We start from the raw sequence: 20,505 nt of genomic DNA on the forward strand, positions 1-20,505 counted from the left end.
CGGCATTTGTCACCCAATCCCCCACCCCCCAACCGCCGCATTGACAGTCGTGACAGCCATTCGCCTTCAGCTGTATGACCCCCCCCCCCTCCGCATTATGTAACACACAGGACATATGCAACATACTGAATGCATAACAGCATAAGTACGCAGTAACAGTAAAGTATACTACATAAGTGGTGAGATCGTACTTGGACTCACTTCATTGATTTTATGGATTGAAGTTGTAAACTAATTTAAGTGCAATGGTCATTTTTAGTAGTAGTTAGATTAGTGATTTTAAGAATAAAAGGTTTTAGTATTTTGCCCATTACCAACATGATTTATAATGCAGACTGCTTTTTTTGTTTGTTTTTTAGTTTGTTGATTGGCTCAGTATTTCTTCATGTGAGCAATTAACAGGCTGCTGATTTAACGTAGTTATGTTGCTCCTCCATGTATAGAGATCAATTGCTGATACTATTGTATTGTATCAATATATGATACTAAAAAAAATTAATTATCCGCCACGCGGATCGGCGAGTCGTCTCCAGTGATGTGTACTCAGCATTGATCCACCGTGTTGAAGAGGGAAAGATCTCAATTCACCAGAGTAATCCAGCCAATCTACATTCCTACCCTTACCTATGGTCTTTGGTCTTATGAGCTTTGGGTAGTGACCAAAAGGACAAGATCGCGGGTACAAGAGACCGAAATGAGTTTTCTCTGAGAGTGGCTGGGTTCTCCCGTGGGGATAAGGTAAGACTGTCATCCGAGAAAAAACTCAGAACTGCTGCTCCTCTGTATTGAGAGGACGACTCGCTGGGGAGATGTTCAGTCTGACTGGTGGGACACATCAGGAAAGACCCAGGACACTTTAGAGACGCTGGATGACGTCGCTGGGGAGAAGGAAGTCTGGGCTTCCCTGATTAGGCTGCTTGCCCGCGACTCAACCTCAGATAAGTGGTAGAAGATGGATGGATAAATTGGCGTCGGGATCTGTGTCATCATCCAAATCCAATCGTTATGGTCTTCTTGTTCAGCAATCCTTTGCATTTAGTCTTGTTGGAGTTGAATGTGGATGAATGGGTTTCTAGTTCCGGATCGTAGTGAAGCTGAATACGTTGCTTCAGACCGAAACATTCTTTGCTTGTGTGTTGTGTCTTCCATTGTGATCTTGATGATGTGATCTTTAATACTTGTTCAGTTCCTTGGTGCATTTCATACAAGATATGCTGGTTTCTTTCGGTCCCCATTTAAGATTTGCAGTTGCGGTGCTTTGAACTTTCCATCACATGCTTTCTCGGCCATGGAGGTGTTCCGCTTTTTTTTCAGATGCCCATTTGTTTGTTCCTCTCAGCTTCAGCAATTGGTTAACTTTACGATGAGGCCGACAGATGTGGTGTTGCTATTTCTTCCGCGGAATTCATGTCTCACTGTTGAATTCCACTTCTACAAAAATCGTCCACCTGTTGCTCAGTTGAAGCCATATCAAATCTGTCAGATCCTCATTTTTTGTTCTCAGCTGCACTGGTATTGGACCATGGTGTAATGCGCAGCCCCGTCGCAATCACATTGTTCCATCTCTTACATTTAATTCTACTTTCAAGTATAATTACGCACAAGTCTAATACTCATTCTGAAAGCAAAGACCTTTTCTGACTCAGTTACTTTAAATTCCATCAACACTTTGTAGAATGCATAATTGAAATATTTGTTTTCATACAAGTCATAGTTAACCTTTCACTGTTTTCCTAGAAATAAGGAAGTGAAAAAGCAACTGAGCTCAAAAGACTAAACAATAGAGAAGCACATATTAGGCTACATGATAGACTTGACATGTCCTACATGAGGACTGCATTGACCTTGACCTGGCGCAAGATGCTTTAACCCTTAATAGGGCAAGTAACCATATATGGTAACTTAAAAAAAAAAAACAGGGTTTCCCCATGTCTCAGCAAGGCAACAGAGTCATGTGACTTTCCCATGCCAATCAGCCAAGATCAGACAATGTCACAGGAAGTGACGTCATGGGCTGTGATCAATCAGGAGTGAGCCAGAGAGTATCAAACTTCCTTCTTCATTCAGAAGTCGGAAGTTGCAATTTTCGGGCCAAACATAAAAACTAACCATGATAAGTTGATGACAGTCACTCTAACTACAGTACCTGTGTTGATGTCACCTTGTGCAGTTTGACCTGTCCCTTGTCCATACCCTAAATGGGCAAGGAACCGTATATGGTAACTTCTTTGATCTTGATTTGCACCCAAAACCTGGAACTTTTTTAAAAAGTAAAAAGAGAAAAAATGTCTTCTTATAGCCGCCAACAACACTGAAGGATTGAATTTTTAAATTTCTAAGTATTTCAGTGAGTGCCCTATAAAGGGTTAAAGCATCAAACCAGGCTGTTCACAACTACCACCCGGGAAGACGCTTTCAGGTAACCGATTATCGCCACCAAGGAGGTTATGTTCCCAACTGATCTTAATTGTTTTAATAATGCGCTAAACGGTTCTTAATCAGATTTAGATCTTTTCCCATGCCAATGATTTGACTCTTCTGAAAGAAACGTATTTCCCACAACCACAGGATGTTGTTTCACGCATCACTTCAGACTAAATAACTTGCTGCCAGCTGAAACAATCACCCATGCAGTAATTATCCGATGGGAGGCTCTTACCTATTCATCTGGTTAAATCCAGGTGGTGACCTTTTTTTTGGTCAGGCAGTACATGTACCACGCTAAACACACGTGTGACCTCATGTTAGCCCACAATACAAACTCCCTTGCACAGTGGTCTGTTCTACTAACTGCTAAGGGGTAGCATTACCATACATTATAGCTACGGAGGTAGGATAAAATAACACCATTGTCTGCAGCTTCCATGCTTGCATGATCCGGCTGACAATACGACAGCAAGAGTGGAAAACAATATGAACTCAATCCTTCCATTATTGTTTCAGTGAGAAACGCGGAAAGCAATTAATTGCCGCTTCAGGAAGCTGGATTAAAAGTATCATATTACCTATGGAACAAAATGTCTCCCAATCCCCACCTGAAAGAACATGATCTGGGAGCACAAGTGAGAAAGGAAATATATCACACTCAGTGATACCACGGTAGTGGATAGATATCATACTAGGGGCCCTTTTCCACAAATTCCTTTTTCTTTTTTTTTAAAATTATACTTATTTGGGCAAATGCACGAAACACCACAGTGCATCTCCCACACCAATCAAAATACAACTCTCCATTATTTACATTTGTATTCAGCTATCTGATCACAAGCCCAAAAAGGAGTAGGCTGAAGCAAAAGCTTATAAATGCCTACCCCTTTTTGCAAGATATAATCATGTTCATGCCACTGTCTTGTTTTCCCCTGTTATTATTATCATTGTAATATTATTATTGATATCATCATTATTGTTATAATCTTATAATCTATAATCATTAATATTATAATTTTCATCATTATACTTAACAATTTTTGGATTTTTTTTATTAACAACCAATTGATGCAAACTCACTTTTTGAAGCAATGATGTCTTGCTGTCCATTATTACTATTTTTTTGTAAAGTAATAATTAATGATAATTATTACTGCCTTTTAATTCTGTTCTGACATGGTTTTACAGTATATCCATGCTGTAACAATGTAGTAACATGTGTTCATAACATATACTACTTACAGTATTTTGCTATAATTTGGTTATTGCATGCATTGCATGCTTCATTAGCATAATCTGAAGATCTGTTTTGCGAGTATAAAGAAAATGTGAGCATTCACTTTTCAAAAAGTTCCTACTTTGTCTTAATTCAACAGGGAGAGGGTACAGAAACGTGTAAAAGGACAACGTGAACACGGGACTTAAACCCATGACAACCTGAAGTCTGTGCCCTCATTTACATGCCTGGGTGGACGCATTATTTGCTGATCAGCCACGCTGTCAATTAAAGCCACTACTTGATTGTGTGGGTCATAAAAGCTGAGAGCCGGGCGGCCTGCCATGTTTGCATTCTGCCCACCCAGTTGACCGGAGACTTGGGACACACATCCTGCTCCCGCACCTCCCATTTGTGCGGAATAAAAGCTGCACCAATTAGTTCTATTAAAATCACGAGAGCATCTTCTGGTGACCGTTTGATCTTCTTAAGAGACTGATTGCTATTGTAACGAGCATAGCTTTTTGTCCTGCTCTGATGATGCCGTTAGGACCAGGCAGTCAAATACAGACAAACTGAAGTTTGAGAGGTCTTCCACATCTGTAGCTCAGATGTGGAGTTCATCTAGTATTTTAATATTAGTTCATTCCGCTAGCAATGATAACCTCCAGGGCGTGTTTAACTCATCTTGAACATGCATACAAGTTACATTGTGATACATCACATAGTACAATTCACAGTTCCACGTGTTAAAAAAGGAGTTTCGGACCACTTCCTGTATTCCAAATGTACTCTACATATTCACATTTCCTCTGATTTTTACTGTATTACTGGTACTAAATACTCAAGTGTGGGTTGGCAAACAAACTCATTTGCATATAAAATATTCAATGATAATAAAATCTGCCAATTAACGGGTTAGGTTGCCAACTTCGATTACAATTTTATGCTACTAAAATGAAGTTATTTTACTGTGTACTGATGTAACAATATTGTTAGATTGCAGCTTTTTTTCTCTTAATAAATGTTTCTAATTTTTCCATTTTTGCTTTTCTTGTTAAATTATATTTTTTTAGTATTCCACAAGCTGCAACCCCTGCACTGGTTTATTACAAATACTCCATATTTTACCAGTAATGGCCACTAGGCGTCTTAGCAATAGCAGAAGCTTCACTAAAGAACAGAACGATCCCAAGTGACGGGGCCTCGGTCTTCGCTAGGACTGCACCCTTAAAAATGTGCACGGCGTGTTTAAAAAGCACACGGAGTACAATCTGATGCCGAACATGTTGCAACACAGCGCTCTTTGTTTTGACTTGAAAATATAGTGCCACTTTCTGCTTGAGGGCAGGAGTCCCGGAATGTCATTTTGTGTGTGTGGAAAAGAGAGTACAGCTGGATTGAAGCATTTGGAAGAAACACAAGCACCACCCTCATCCATTGGCTTACCATGATGAAGATGGTAGGTGTGGGTGCTTCTTTTCCCTCCCTCTTCTCCTGTCTGCTGGGCTTGGCCTCGCTACTGACAACTCCTGCCAACATAGGAAAGGGAAAAAAAAAAAAGCTTTGAGATATAGTGGGCGTGTGCAAAGATGTTTTTGCGTGGGCGGTTGAGCGGCGCATGCAATTGCGAAGGAGCTGCATTGAAAAGCAGCCCTTCCCTTGTCTAAAGTACAACATGCAGAGTACAAACTGGCACTGAAATCACAAAAAGATGTGGTTGAACTGGCTGCCGTAGAACAGAAGCAGTCAAGAGATGGAAGGAAGCTCCCATAAGCGTAACGCTGCAGAGGGGTGTGCAGGTATACGCATATGTAACAGGCTGGAGCCAACTAACTATATTCCACATTTCTTCTTCACACCCAACACACAAACTCTGAAGATCTGACAGTAAATCATTCTAAATGATTGGATATTGGGTAAGTGGAATTGGAATTGCTACACCGACCTTTAAAAAAGGAGATATTTGGCAGCCTAAACAAGCATTTTGCTCTGTGAAGTCAAACACCGTCAAGGTTGTTCAATTCAAAAATTGACCATTTTCGGACCTTTAAAAGCGAGACGTTTTGCAGTCGGAGAACAATATTGCTGTATAATTGCAGAGGAAGTAATAAAGTGGGACCCCTCGTGTCAAATGGCCCTGCAGGTTGCACATTTCAAAATTTTCCGACAATTTTCAGACCTTCAAAAACGAGACCTTAGCGGCAACTATGTGTTTTATAACTGAAGTAATACGATAATGAACTATAATAATAATGAACTTCAATAATAATGAACATGAACTATGAGAGAGGGGAGTACTCGCCTTATCACGCATGTAAGGATTGATTCGTAGCTTTTTTTGTGCCCTTTTTGCAACAACAACGGCCCACCATTAAGATGATGTCATGCGAGGCATCCGCATTTTACAGGCGCATCAAAAGGAATTACGCATTTTGCTTTTTCTTTGACTTTTTGTGACAATAGCAACAAAGTAACAACTAGGCCCAGCAAGGTGGGTTAAGACAACAAAAGGCCAAGAAAAGAAGACTACACAGGAAGTTACGTCAAATAAGACCTTAATAAGGCTTGTGCTCTTGTGTGTTGTTGTCCATGTCCCATACAAGACGAGCCGAGTATACAGGAAGTGGCATCGGGGCTCACTCTGTTCATGCCATTACTCTATGGAACAATCACGCCAAGGTGCTGAAACCATTGCACACCAGTGAACTCTCTTCCCGTCTGTTTGGAGGCTGGAGATGAGGAAAACAGACACACATGCACATGGCAATATGTAGAGGCTGGCAAAATGACAAAGTTAATTTTCATTTATTGCGTGATTAATTACTTCATTTCTCATCATCCCAGGCCTTAGTGTTCAGGAGAATGAGAAATTGTCCCATTTTAATCTTGCGAGTTGCAAAATCTCATTGTATTTCAATGGGGTAGATGCATGCCGAGCTCTTATAAAACGCACTTTGTTTAATGGTTTGATTACTTAATTTCTCCATTTTCTACCGCTTATCCTCACACGGGTCGTGGGCATGCTGGAGCCTATCACACACCCTTGGCTGGTGGCCAGCCAATCACAGGGCACATATAGACAAACAACCATTCACACTCACATTCTTACCTATGGACAATTTGGAATAGCCAAATAACCTAGCATGTTTTTGGAATGTTGGAGGAAACGCGTACCCGGAGAAAAGCCACGCATGCACGGGGAGAACACTACATCAAACATCACCTCTTTGTGCCTCTTGCACAAATAATGCAAAATGACAAATTTAATGCTAAGAAATATTGTTTTTAAATCCGTGCGTCAAGGGCAATTATGCAAATTTGAGGATAATTAGACCCCACAAGCCACCAGTACCAATACTGCGGTCCTGTGGTCATTTTATCACATCTATCATTCATCCTGAAAGTGAACGTTTGAGTATTTACATCTGAAAGAAAGGATTTCTATTTCCTTTAGTTCCTATACAAAAACTGAAGGCATCAGCGTCCCACAACAAATTGTGTTTGCCCTCCTAGGTTCCACTACTTGCACCAGGAAGGTAGTTGACCAGAGTGCAACACATGCAGGCTGCCAGACATAACACACGCATTGCTGACGTTTTATGCCACGGGCTCGATGTCTTGTCGAAAAAACACAGTTAACCGAGCACAAGGACGTCTTAAAACACAACATTTCTCACAGTGCAGTGCTGCCGTCTCACTTCCCCAAACTTCCACCCACAGACACACCCCCTTTTGTACACAACTCCATGAAAAAGAAAACGCTAACATGACACTCAAGTCAATGTAAACTTACCCCGACAATGAAATGCCGTCAGTGTGTGTGTGTGTGTGTGCAATCAGCTTTCCTGAAAATATTGGCAAGTTTAAAAGTTGGAGGAGCTCAATGCCTTGCAAAGTTGCAGTCGAGGCTGTCCCCCCAAACACACTGGTTGTAATCCAGGTCATGACACACCTCCCTCCGTTCCTCCCTCCCTCTTCCTGTGTCTCCAGTTTACTGTCGTTTCCCTCCCACTCTTTCAATGCCAGGTTACTCAGTGAAAGAAGCGATACTACTACGTTATCCACCGCCACTCATGACTCTTTTTAAGTGAATAGTAATAATAACAATAATAGGGCTGTTACAAGATCTCATAGTAAATAAACATGATTTCTCATTCAGGAAAAAAAATGCCTTGTGGGCACTAGACCTGAAACAATAATAAAATTAATCACAAAATAAATGACAATGAACCCAATAACTTTGCGGGCCTAATACAGTATATTGCCATCTGCATGCGAGTCCGTTTTAAGCATCACTTGCCTCCAACCAGGCGGGAAGAGAGTTTGTCCATAGAATAACGGCATGCACGGGGTGAGACCTTTCGTCAGTCTCTTCGTTTAGCATAGCAAAAATAGAAAAATAATGTGTGCAGCGTTGAAGTCATAGACATTAGTCACAATTTGCTTCACATATGATTCGTTCAAGGACAACCGAAGAAAATGGCCAAATTGAAACGGGCAAAGTTGGGGGCTTTACCCGAGTCGGTGCATGCAATCAACAAATCAGAAAACGACGAAGGCTAGCTGTTATTTAGCACACAATTCCAAACACTTGCAATGCACGGCATCAAACTTACTGAATCTATCGCACACAAGAGTGACACCACCGTCATGCTGTCACCTTTCCTCTGCACTGTACCGCTTACCTGCTGTGACTGTTCACGAGGAGTTCGGGGACATTACGGAAATCTCAGTGTTCCGCGATAATACAGACAAGCCGTTTTTAATTTTCATTCACGTACCCCACTTAGGGAACCCAGATTCTAGAATATTCTCCCATCCCAACGGTGGCACCAAACCAGGTGCTCGCATCGGTGACAGACAACAGGTGTGCGTGTGTAAAAACGGAACTAAGTTCATAAACGTGTACAGCGAAACCGAAAGTGGACTTCAGTCATCAGCTGACTCGCTGACATGGTACAAAATAAGATTGCGAGGCAAAAGCGAAAGTAAATGACAGCGGCGGTCTGTGTGCAAACGTTAGCATTAAGCTAGTTACCGGCCCCGGCTACTGCCATGGTACTGGGGTGGGGGGCTCGGGTTGTGTATTTACATCATTCCGTATAAGCACAATGCAAACCGGCTTCTGATTTACGTCTCCAAAGCATGCCCGACAACCCACAAACGTGTCATGTGCGCAGGGTTTATTGCAAAGTTATATCATTTTAAAGTTAAATCAACTTACTCAAAGAGAATCAGCTGACACGACGGTGACTCAGTAGACTGCAAGACTTCCGCATTCTTGTCCGATGACAAGCCCGTCGACCAATAAGAAGAGAGTAAAGTAGGCCTTTACGACCAATTACGACAGAGAGTTTACAGCGGCCAATGAGAATCGACGGCATTAAAGCGAGGGGTTCCCACACGCCCACAGGAAAACCAATCACATGTCAGGAGGAATCCCGAAAGCCACCAATAGAAAATCACAGCGCGGCACAAACTGGACACACGTACACGACGCTCTACTTGTGCTCCGGCACGCACACACGTTGTACGTGCTGTTTGTGTTTGAAATAGGTATATATTGACGATAAATTCAGTTGGAAGAACTGAATATGTTGCAAGTCATAGAATATTTTTCCAAAAATGTGTCAAAATAAATTATGGTCACAACAGATTAAACACTAATTTGTGACAGCTGATGGAGTTCTGTCATATGTGTGTACATATATATATATATTTTTTAGCAATAATTGATAATAGGTTAAAAGTCAATGGATCAATTAGTTATTTGCTAGCTTCATAGAAAATGCAGCAAGCAGTATTATGAAAATAATGTGTGCAAATGCATGCATCTGTCACTTGCATGGCCTGTACAATAGGTGAAGCCAGATTTTATTTTTGTTAGTCGGCCTTGTTTGCCACAGACAGGATTTGACCTTATGTGCTCTCCAATAACAACCGGCAGCCAAAAGACACACCGTGTGTGTGTGTATGTTCTCCTTCAGTCCATTCACATTTTTTTACCTTGAAAAGTTAGGCAAAATACAGTTAGTGTCATGTAAACACACGGCTAAAACATGTTTCTTTGCTGCAAGCAAGTCAAGCCTTATCAAGCCTCGGCTTTGTGGTGAAGTTGATTCATTTAGAACAGGTTGGCAACCCGCGGCTCCAGAGCTGCATGATGAACGCTGAGATCAAAGTAGGATAAAGGGGTTAATGTGTTTGTGATCAATTAGTTATGCCGCCACATTATAAATAAAACCTTGCCTGAAGAGTTATTGTCCCTCTGACACAACATGTAATATTACAACTTTATTCTTGTAAATTTAAGACTTAATTATCGTAAATTTACGACTTTATTCTTAAAATCTCAGATTATATATATTTTTTTCTCAAAATGGCTTACTATACTGTTGTTTGTGTGCCTTTTCGAAGAGAATGTCAAATATCCGACTCACGGCAAGTCAGTGAACACCTCAGGTTTGACTGCTGATTGGCTGAGCACAGCAGGGTGGAGGCGTGGCCAGTGTGTATACAGTGACCGGCCCGGCATTGCGTCATTGGGGTGAAAAGGTGAGGGATTTGAGTTGAGAATGAAGCAAGTTAACGCACAGTAACATAAAATTATGTAATTATCGCGAGCATAATTAATATATTTAACAATATGAGAAGGGTGTTGTTGCTATGTGCTGGGAGCTGGTGACACGGTAATCGCAGAGGTGGTTCCACCCTCGCCGCTTAGAACAATATGTTTTTACTATTACCTCTCCCAATGACGTCAGGAAAAGTCTTTACATTTGTCACTTGTCGCTTTTGACATAATAAGTCACAGAGAGTGTTTGGAAAGTCTCCATATTTAGCGAGAAAAATGTCCAAGTTGGCAACACGGATATGGGAGGGAGGAGGCATTTTTAAGCTAGTTGGCTACATTTTGTTTCTGCTCAAATATTCATCTCATGAGCAAATAAAAACAGTACACTGTCATACCAAGCTGTGTTGCTCCCTCTAGCGGCGAAAGAGTGAACATCCACTTGTATATTAGTGGTTTATATCATCAAAACATGCACACATTTATACTGTGCGTTCACACTATGTCCTACCCTTGATAGTTGACTACAGTCTAACTTTTTTTTTTTTTTACAGAAATTGACAAGAGGAGGAGGAGGTGGACAGGTGGGTGTAGATACCAAATGACCAATCACAGCTCACCGTCAGGTCAGTACATATCTGCAGCAGAGAGACAAACTCTGATTTTGATCTTACTTTTTGTTGAACCGAGGCCCATCTCCATCCGCAGCATGGTAAGAATATCCCAAAATTATCTCTCTTAAACGCCATAACACCCGTTGCATTACAAACATAATCCCTTCCGACTCATTTATGTTTCTGTGTGTTTATTTCAGACAAGCTACACTGACAAAGGAGAGAAAGTAAGTCCTGCATCACAATAATATGCTTCTAAAATACAAAAGCAACTTATTTACATCTTCCCAGCTAAATGTCCTTCTCTCACATCTATGTTTTTAGCCTGAAAGGGGAAAATTTGTCAAGTTTCATCATATCACCTTCTGGGTCGGCAATGCTAAACAGGTCAGTATGGAAATTTCAGGTCCAAAGTATTTTTGACATTGACATCGATCCCTGAATAACTGACCCAACCGCATATAAGACGTAAGAAATAAGCTACAGGTCAAATATCCTTACTTTATATTTCAACAAAATGTCTTTATCGTTAAAAGCAAGATGAAATAAAATGCTATTGCGATTCAAATAAATGTGATTTGAGTGTTTTAAATGAGTCTCAGGTGGTTTCACAAACAGGTGGACCACAATCAGGGGTGTCCAAAATGGGGCCTAGGGGCCATTTCTAGCTGGGTTTCTTTATTTTTTACATTGTGAAAAATTGATATATTTTATATATATTTATTAGAGCGCTTTAAATGAGTCTCAGGTTGAGCTCAGGGTCCACAAACAAGTAGGCAACAATCAGGGGTGTCCAAAGTGGGGCCTAGGGGCCATTTCTAGCTGGGTTTCTTTAGTTTTTTTTATTTTTTTAATGTGAAAAATTAAGCAAAAGGACCAATATAAAGATGTTCAGTTTTGTCATAGATGGAAAAAAAAATGCAAAAAAAAAAAAAACGAAATCCCTTTTTCATACGTCTGTGTATAATGTCATTAACAAAACTTCTATTTGTTTATTGGTGTTTCTTCCTTTGCTAACACAATTAAAAGAACAACATATTGTAAGCGCCAACGTGTAAAAGCTATAGAGTGAATGAGTTATCAGTACGAGACATGAAGAAGAGAAGGCCTGGGTTTAACCACGTGTTACGCCTGTGTTAATGTTAATGGCGGCTGTCTTACTTGTGATGAAAAACTCCCGTGTAGTTTGGTCATGTGTTTGCAGGCGGCGTCCTTCTACTGTGACAAGATGGGTTTCGAGCCTCTGGCCTACAAGGGCTTGGAGACTGGCAGCCGAGAGGTGGCGTCACATGCCATCAGGCAAGATAAGGTAGACATTTGGCGCTTTTTAAACATCCTCCAACGACATCATGTGACGTCATACTCACAAGGATGTAATCCGGCATGCCCTCGAACTCCTCGTAGATCGTATTTGTGCTGGAATCGCCGCTCAATCCTGGAAACGAAGGCAAGGAACCAGCTCAGACACACGTGACAAAGCATGCATGATCAAGTGTAACGCTTGCTTGGCGGCTTGTCTTCTTAGAGATGGGATGGCACTTGATGAAGCACGGAGACGGAGCCAAAGACATCGCGTTCCAAGTGGAGGACTGCGACTATTTAATTAAGGTAAAACTAAATGTATTTGGGTTCTCTCCGGGTACTCCGGTTTCCTCCCACATTCCAAAAAAACATGCTAGGTTAATTAGCGACTCCAAATTGTCCATAGGTATGAATGTGAGTGTGAATGGTTGTTTGTCTATATGTGGCCTGTGATTGGCTGGACAACAGTCCAGGGTGGACCCCGCCTCTCGCCTGAGGTGGCTGGGATAGGCTCCAGCACCCCCGCAACCCTCATGAGGATAAGCGGTAGAAAATGAATGAATGAATGAATGCATTTGGGAATGATGAGAGTCTTGTAGGGAAACGTTTGGACTTGCATTCTTGCTTACAAGTCTTGCATGCATGTCGATATGGTATATAGCGATATCGAAACAGATATGCCGATATTGTCCAACTGTCCATTTCCGATACGGCTAACATGAAATATCCCCTGCGGTGGAATGAACACATATCGGTTGTCATAATGGGGAAAAAAATCCAATAATTATCGGTCATCCCAAGTTAAAACGCTGACTATCAAGAATATGTCAAAAACAAAGCCATAAAATACAAACTATATCAACATATACAGTATATAGAACATATGCTAAAGTCACTATCAACTTTAGTGAGCTCAGTCCTGATAAGTGGTGAAAAGTCCTTTTGTGTCCGGATGCTTTGGCCTCACAGGTATTCGTGCTCCACGCAGGGGAGTGTGTTGAAACCCGGGTAAACATGACGGGGTTTTCATGTTTGGTGGACTCCTATGAACTTGTTATCTTTGTCGAGGTCAAAGTGGAGGTTCAAAGTCGTCACCGAAAACAAACATGAAATACGGGGAACTATGGGACCTCCAGTCAAATCCGAAGGCGGCATACAACCACAGTTTCACGTATACGTATATACCGGATGTAAACAGGTTGATAGATGTCCTAAGCACTGCACCACCGTACTGCAGCCCCGCATGCTCCCACTTCTACATGTGCAGTGGAGAGGTTACGTTTATGTGTTTGTTTGTGTTCAAAATAACCTAAGAAGTTCTGAATGGATTCGGATGAACATTTCAGGAGTTCTAGGAAATGGGATATAGAAGAACTGATTCAGTTTTGGGGGTCATCCGGATCACCGTCTAGATCTGGGGATTCTTTAACATTTAACATAATGATGGTCTGCACTTTCGGAGTGCTTCTCTTTATTAGCATGTTTATTAATTGACCTATTTACAGGACTTTATTTTACTTTTTTTTACATTTTTTATATTTTCCATTTTTTTAAATTTTCTAAAAATGTGTATACATGCAATTCCCACATTTTTATATATTTATAATATATTCCTGCCAATTTTAACTTCTGTACTACTTAGTGTATTTGCTGTATTTAATAATTATTATTTATTGACTTATTTACATTTTATTTCTATTGTACTTCAGTTGTTTTTGTATTTATATTATTTCATGTTTATCTGTAATTTAATTTTTTTTATTTGCCAAAATATTTTTCTTTGTAATTTCCACATGATGCCATTTTGCGGCCAATAAAAGACAAGCCGTGCGTCCAAAAACATGGGATGCTATGTATTTTTCCAACCGCTGGAGGGCAGTATAACATTGTTTCCAACGACAGACGGCCAAGGCGCGAGGAGCGGTCATCGTGAAGGAGCCCTGGGTGGAACAGGACATCCACGGGAGGGTGAAATATGCAGTGGTTCAGACGGTGTGTAAGCACTGACACAATATAAAAAAGATCACAAGTGCAGGACATGTACATATGAGAATAACTACCCTCTTGGTCTGCAGTACGGCGATACTACACACACATTCATCGAGTACCTGGAGCCCTACAAAGGCCTTTTTCTGCCCGGCTACAAACAACCGCTGTTTGGAGATCCTCTCCTAGCCAAACTGTGAGTGTCCCTCTAACATAACATTCCAATATCAATTGTACTTCATATTTGATTCATTATTGTATTTGATTTACACCCGTGTGCTTGACTCTGCAGTCCACCAGCAGGTCTGAGATTCATTGATCACATTGTGGGAAACCAGCCAGATGATCAAATGGTGCCAGTTTCAGACTGGTAAGACTCGTGCTTAAGAGCACGTACACACACACACACACACACACACACACACACACACACCGCTGACACAGCAGACACGCTGTTCCAAAGGACATGCAAACATTGTGCACCAGGAGGACGCATCAAGCGTATAATAAATATGGCTGAAACATAGCGAGGTCATAAGAGTGGAAAGGGAGTATTATGAAGTCACACAGGAAGTGGAAGTGTTGCAGACAGAGGTGACCTTCAGTGGGAATGACAAGCAGACCACCACTGCATTCGTTTGCGGGGCGTCTGAGGATAGCGCTGACACGTAACGAGAAAACTAGGCATGCCTGAGACATAATTGCAAGTGGTGATTAATTAGTATTAAACCATTTGAAAACTGTGATTAATCTGATTAAAATGTTTACTCATTTGACAGTCCTAAAAATAACATAAATAAAATAAAGGAGACAGTTATTTATAGTCAAGTCAAATTAATTAATGCTACTAATTAATCTGATTAAAATGTTACTCATTTGACAGTCCTAAAAAAAACATAAATAATAATAAAAACATAAATAAAATAGACACTTATTTATAGAGTAATCAAGTCTAATTAATTGATGCTACTAATTAATTAAAATGTTTACTCAATTTACTCAGTTTACTCAATACTCAACTAAAAACAACATACATGAAATAAAGAGATAGACAATTAGGTCATAATAATTAGTCATCAAGTCAAATAAATTAATCAAATTAATTAATCTGATTAAAATGTTAACTCATTTGACAGTCCTAAAAACAACAAATAAAATAATAAAGAAGTAGACAATTAGTTCATTATAATTAGTAATCAATGCAAATAGATTAATCATGATTAATCACCAGTTGCTATGTCTGAAATGAGGCAATTTTTAGAGTGAATGAAACATGTCCAAAGTACCTTCCTTGTAAGAAACCCGTCCTCCTTGTTTTCCGTCCTGCACACCCCAGGTATCAGAAGTGCTTGATGTTCCATCGGTTCTGGTCCATAGATGACAAGCAGATCCACACAAAGTACAGTGCACTCAGGTCCATTGTGGTGACCAACTATGAAGAAACCATTAAGATGCCCATCAATGAACCTGCTGTGGGAAATAAAAAGTCACAAATACAGGTGGGGGGTTCAATTTTTTGATATATACAGTGGTTATTTTTTTGCACTTAAATATTCCAGATCAACAAACTCATTTAAATATGAATCAATGACAATCAATGAATCAATACTATTATTAAAGGGAGAAAAAAAAAGTCCAAAGCTACATGGCCCTGTGTGAAAAAGTCATGGCCCCCTAAAGCTAATAAGTGTTTGGGCCACCCTGAGCAGCAACAACTGCAATCAAGTGTCTGTGATAACTTGCAATGAGTCTCTTCCAGCTGTGGAGGAATGTTGGCCCACTCATCTTTGCAGGATTGTTGTCATTCAGCCACGCTGGAGGCTCTTTCCAGCATGAAGCCACAGCATCTCCATAGGATTTAGGTCAGGACTTGGACCAGGCCGCTCCAGAGTCAGAGGTGGACTTGCTGGTGTGTTTTGGATCATTGTCCTGCTGCAGAACCTGGAATGGGACACACCTTTTCTCTCGTATTTTCCCAAAGGTCTTGGGGATCCTGAAGATGTTTTCTGGCACAGGGCCATGTGGGTGTGGATTTTTCCCCCCTTAATAATAAAATGTTTGATTTAAAAACTGCATTTTATGTTCAGCTGTGTTGTCATTGCAAACTCTGTATAAAGTGTACTATTATTATCAAATAATAGTGCAATGGATTGATGTGCGCTTTGTGTGATGTGCGTTTAGGAATATGTGGACTACAACGGCGGCCCAGGCGTCCAGCACATCGCCCTCAACACATCAAACATCATTCAAGCTGTGAGTGTTCAATCATCCTCAAAATCCCAGGTAGTCGCATTCAAGTAAAAACCTGTTTTACTCCTCCTCCTCATCTCATCAAAAGGTTGTCAACCTGCGTGCCCGAGGGATGGAGTTCCTCTCAGCACCTGACACCTACTATGAAAGCCTGCGGGAGAAGCTCAGAAGCGCCAAGATAAAGGTGAAGGAGGACCTTGACCGTTTACAGGTAAGCGTCAAACGTGCTAATTAATAATCCCGGCTGCCATGGCACGTTAGTAAAATACTTGCTGCGTCTTTGAAAGGAATTGAAAATCCTGGTGGACTTTGATGACAAGGGCTACCTACTCCAGATCTTCACCAAACCTGTGCAGGATAGACCCACCCTCTTCTTGGAGGTCATCCAGAGGAACAATCACTTTGTAAGCAACCATTGCAGCAGATTCATAAACTTTTTAGAAGACCAAATTTTCATACCCCGAACCCTGTTGGTTCATAGTTTTTAGTAATAAGAACACAATGGACCAGGACTTCATACATTGCTCCATAGCAATACTATGTAATAGTATACTAATATGTGTATTGACATCATTAGAGCCCTGTGGACATGAAATAACACCCAATAGTTACTTTTACACTCCTTTGTTTACATCACATTGCATTACATTACATTGGGATCACTGCGCAAAAGATGGCTGCCACTAGCATGCCAAGCTAACCAGTTAGGAAGTGTTTCAGATGTGTGGACGAAGAATGAAAAAGCCAGAAACTTACCACTTCCACACGGAATGAGAGGAGAACCTTTTTTTTTTCCCACTCTACTGGCTCACTAGCCACTAGCCACTAGCCAGTCTCCATGCAGTGTGAAAAGTCAAGTAGTCCAACATAGATGGCCTCCCTCAAAAGAGTACCGTTTGCCGCCATCTTGACCTGAAGGCACGAACAACACACAAGAGCAAAACTCTCACCTACTGCAAAAAACATGAGCCAAAGATCCTCAATAGACAGAAGAGTGCTCGGCTGTTTTTAGGAACGTTAGTCACAACCAACTTTTGAACTTCAGCAGGGGTGGAATCTTGAAACTTTATTTCTCAGCGGGAACCCTGCTGAGACCCTTCACTAAGTTCACATAAAAACGAGAAAGCGCACACGAACCACAGCAACTGTCAACACTCATCATATTATATGATTCATCTCAAAAAGGAGTGCACCTCCACACATCAAAGTATGAAGATCCCCCGAAGGCCCATAAGAAATACGACAGAAGGCTCTATAGCCAATTAACCATCTGTGTGTGTGTGTGTGTTCCATCTCCAGGGCTTTGGGGCAGGAAACTTCAAGTCTCTCTTTGAGGCCATCGAGAAGGACCAAGACGCCAGAGGCAACCTCACAGTGCTGACACCCCAGGGTCAGGGCGAGGCCTTCTACTGATCCTTTAACTTTAGGTGTAAAAAAAAAACTCCTGTAAGAATTTGGAAGCATGTACAGTAATCCCTCACCACCTGAATTTTGAAGCACATTTTTACCTAAAATGAAGCATTTTGAAGCATAAAAATGTCTAAAATACAAACATATGACATTGAAAAACATTTAATAATATATAGTATACTACACTGGTCACTAGGTGTCAGTAATGTTACATTGATGAAGCAATAGCCACCACAGGAGTAAAACTGTCTGGATGCAACACCTGAGTCTTATTATGTCTTATTTATGCCTTATTTCGGTCTTACTTCTGTCTACTATATTACTATATTGGGTATTACTGGTGTAAAGGTGACTGTAGGAGTGTAATTTCATGTCAAGAAGGGCTCTAATAATGTTAGAAAACATATTTGGAAGGATGTAAACAGGTGCTGTAACTATGATAATATTTCATTTATAAATAATGAATCATATATTTATCAGGCTTGGGTCTGGGAGCAATGGGAGCAATCCCGGGATAGGAGGGATTACTGTACAGGGCATATCCATCCATGTGACAAGCGGCATTAGGATGTCAACATTGCAGACTGATCAATAAAGAAGGAAATTCCACACAGGAGCACTGGTGTGTTGGGTTGGGGGGGGGGTACATTATAAAAACACGATATAGCATGAAAATCTAAACATAAAAAACACACACACACACACAAAAAAAAGAAAATCTAAACATCCATAAATTCATTTCCAGGAAGTAGCCCAACCCTGAATTCACACCGGCAGTGTATAGCATACGTCACATCCGCTTTGCGTTTTTAGCGCAATATTTAAAAAGCTAAATTCACATTCGAGGCGTCAGTACAGCGTCACGTACCCCCCAGCCCTATCGCCCCTTTGCTCATTTTTGGCATAAAGCTGTATTTGACTCTTTTTTTCTTCGACAACAAACCAAGACAGACATAGCATTGGGTACTTATGCTAGCTAGCTAAACAAAAGGGCACGTCATTATGTGTAATTAGCTTACCGTCAATGTCTAAAATTGTCGTTACTCAGCGCCGTGTCTTTTCTTCTTTCTTTTCTTATGTTGTCCTTGTAATACTGGTGTTTTGGGTCAAATAAAAGGTGATATTTCTCCACTTCAAAGATTAACCGTTCGTCATCCATCGTCTTCGCTGCAACTAGCACTTTCTATATAACGCGGGGTCCTTCAAGCTTTTATTATGTTAATAACCGGAAGTTTATTATAAGTTGTTTTCCGGTGTTTCTGTTCAATACTGCTCTGTTACAAGTAAATAGTATATTTATTTTATAATAAAAGTAAAGCATTTTATTGAGTACATTAGCTGCTTGTGACTGGTCTACTATGATGCTGTGTCTACCACTAGGAGTATTTTGTCATGCAGGAAAAAGCAGGAAGAAGATTTATTTCAAAATAATTTATTTGCATATAATTGGAATGAAGACAGGCTGATACATTTGTGATGGCACTGGTTAGTTTCCATACAGAAAAACACAATTGGTCTATAGAGAAACCACCCATTCAAACCTGGACAAAATGGATAAATATATTAGTAAATAAATATATTAGTGACATGTCACTGTATTGAAATGTTCTATTATATATCAAATACAACACTATTTGTTTTGTTGTACTCTTTTTTTTTGTATACAAAGTATCCAAAATATATTGATAGATGGATCCCTTGGCGTTATGGAGGGAATTCTTTGTTTTGCACTCTAGTAGGAAAGGCAGTTTAAGCTCAAGTAGGCAACAACACAAACTAAAAGCTTGTGGATGGAACTGCAGCTATGCAAAAATTCTTTTTTTTTAAAAAAACTTTTCTTTTTCATTATAAAATCACCCAAAGTGCTGCTTTTCAGTCGTGTCCGCGTGGTCACACACATACACACACACACACACACACACACATGCGCACACACACACCAATAAGCCAGGAGAATTGTGTGTTCATGTTCAATGTGAGGTATCTTGCTTGATGGGTTGCGGTTGAACATTTCTGCACGGTTAGCCCAAAAATGACGGCCACTTTTGTGTCATGCAAAGTAACTGAAGTCAAGGGAGGGTTGCGGCGGCGGGGGGGGGCGTTCTGCAAAGATTGCGCCTCTTTGGTTTGTGACGTGGATATCTGCAAAAAGGCCCGTGAATGCAAAAGGCACATATCCATCCCTGCGTAAGTGCTACACGTTACATTGCAACGCCCATCGGCTTGATCAGCGGGTGGCTCGGAAGCGTGCCCAGCGGCACTGCTATGAAAAAGGCTGGAAAGGGGTAGTTTGGGTTGTACGACCTTGACAGTGACTGACACCCCCCACTTAGTGCCGGGAGCCGGGTTCTGGTCAGATTTTCGGTGATGAAGAACCTAGTTCTAGTTTAGTTCAGGGTTGGGAAAACTTTTTGACTCGTGGGCCACATTTGGTTCAAATTTGGTGTGGGGGGGGGGGGTCACCCATGTATGACTTGTCATCAAATGATACTTAATCACGAGTTATTAAAAAAAAGTTATTAATTATGAAGAGACTAACGATGTAATGTTTGTTTTAATGTTTAGACTAAACTCTGTAAAGCCGCCGTCACATGAAGAACCAATCTGCTGGAATAATTTTTTTTTTCCCAAATTTGCTCCATATTCGGAGAGGCTTTGAATTTTTTTCCTTGGCGTATGAAGCAATGTGAATAAGGCGACATTTTAGTTCTTTTTTCGAATGCCAA

The 20,505-nt window shown here is 40.7% G+C and overlaps 1 protein-coding gene across 1 annotated transcript; it reads left to right on the forward strand.

The window, feature by feature from the left end:
* Positions 1-10,818: 10,818 nt before the first annotated feature.
* Positions 10,819-18,497, forward strand: hpda (4-hydroxyphenylpyruvate dioxygenase a). Its single transcript, XM_058087781.2, has 14 exons — positions 10,819-10,929; positions 11,032-11,058; positions 11,156-11,218; positions 12,036-12,140; positions 12,236-12,278; positions 12,357-12,439; positions 14,036-14,125; positions 14,209-14,315; positions 14,412-14,489; positions 15,456-15,618; positions 16,301-16,372; positions 16,458-16,580; positions 16,657-16,773; positions 17,669-18,497. Exons 1-14 carry the CDS (start codon positions 10,819-10,821, stop codon positions 17,780-17,782), a joined length of 1,296 nt encoding a protein of 431 aa, XP_057943764.2. The 3' UTR covers positions 17,783-18,497.
* Positions 18,498-20,505: the final 2,008 nt, after the last annotated feature.

This window comes from Doryrhamphus excisus, linkage group LG21 (genome assembly GCF_037039965.1).
Source record: "Doryrhamphus excisus strain RoL-2023G ecotype Guam linkage group LG21, RoL_Dexc_Guam_v1.1, whole genome shotgun sequence".
Classification (NCBI taxonomy): Eukaryota; Metazoa; Chordata; class Actinopteri; order Syngnathiformes; family Syngnathidae; genus Doryrhamphus; species Doryrhamphus excisus.

Coding starts and splice junctions, on each gene's coding strand:
- hpda (XM_058087781.2), top strand. CDS start 10,819: ATGACCAATCACAGCTCACCGTCAGGTCAGTACATATCTGCAGCAGAG. Junction 14,316..14,411: donor GATCCTCTCCTAGCCAAACT/GTGAGTGTCCCT, acceptor TTGACTCTGCAG/TCCACCAGCAGGTCTGAGAT. Junction 16,373..16,457: donor CATCAAACATCATTCAAGCT/GTGAGTGTTCAA, acceptor TCTCATCAAAAG/GTTGTCAACCTGCGTGCCCG.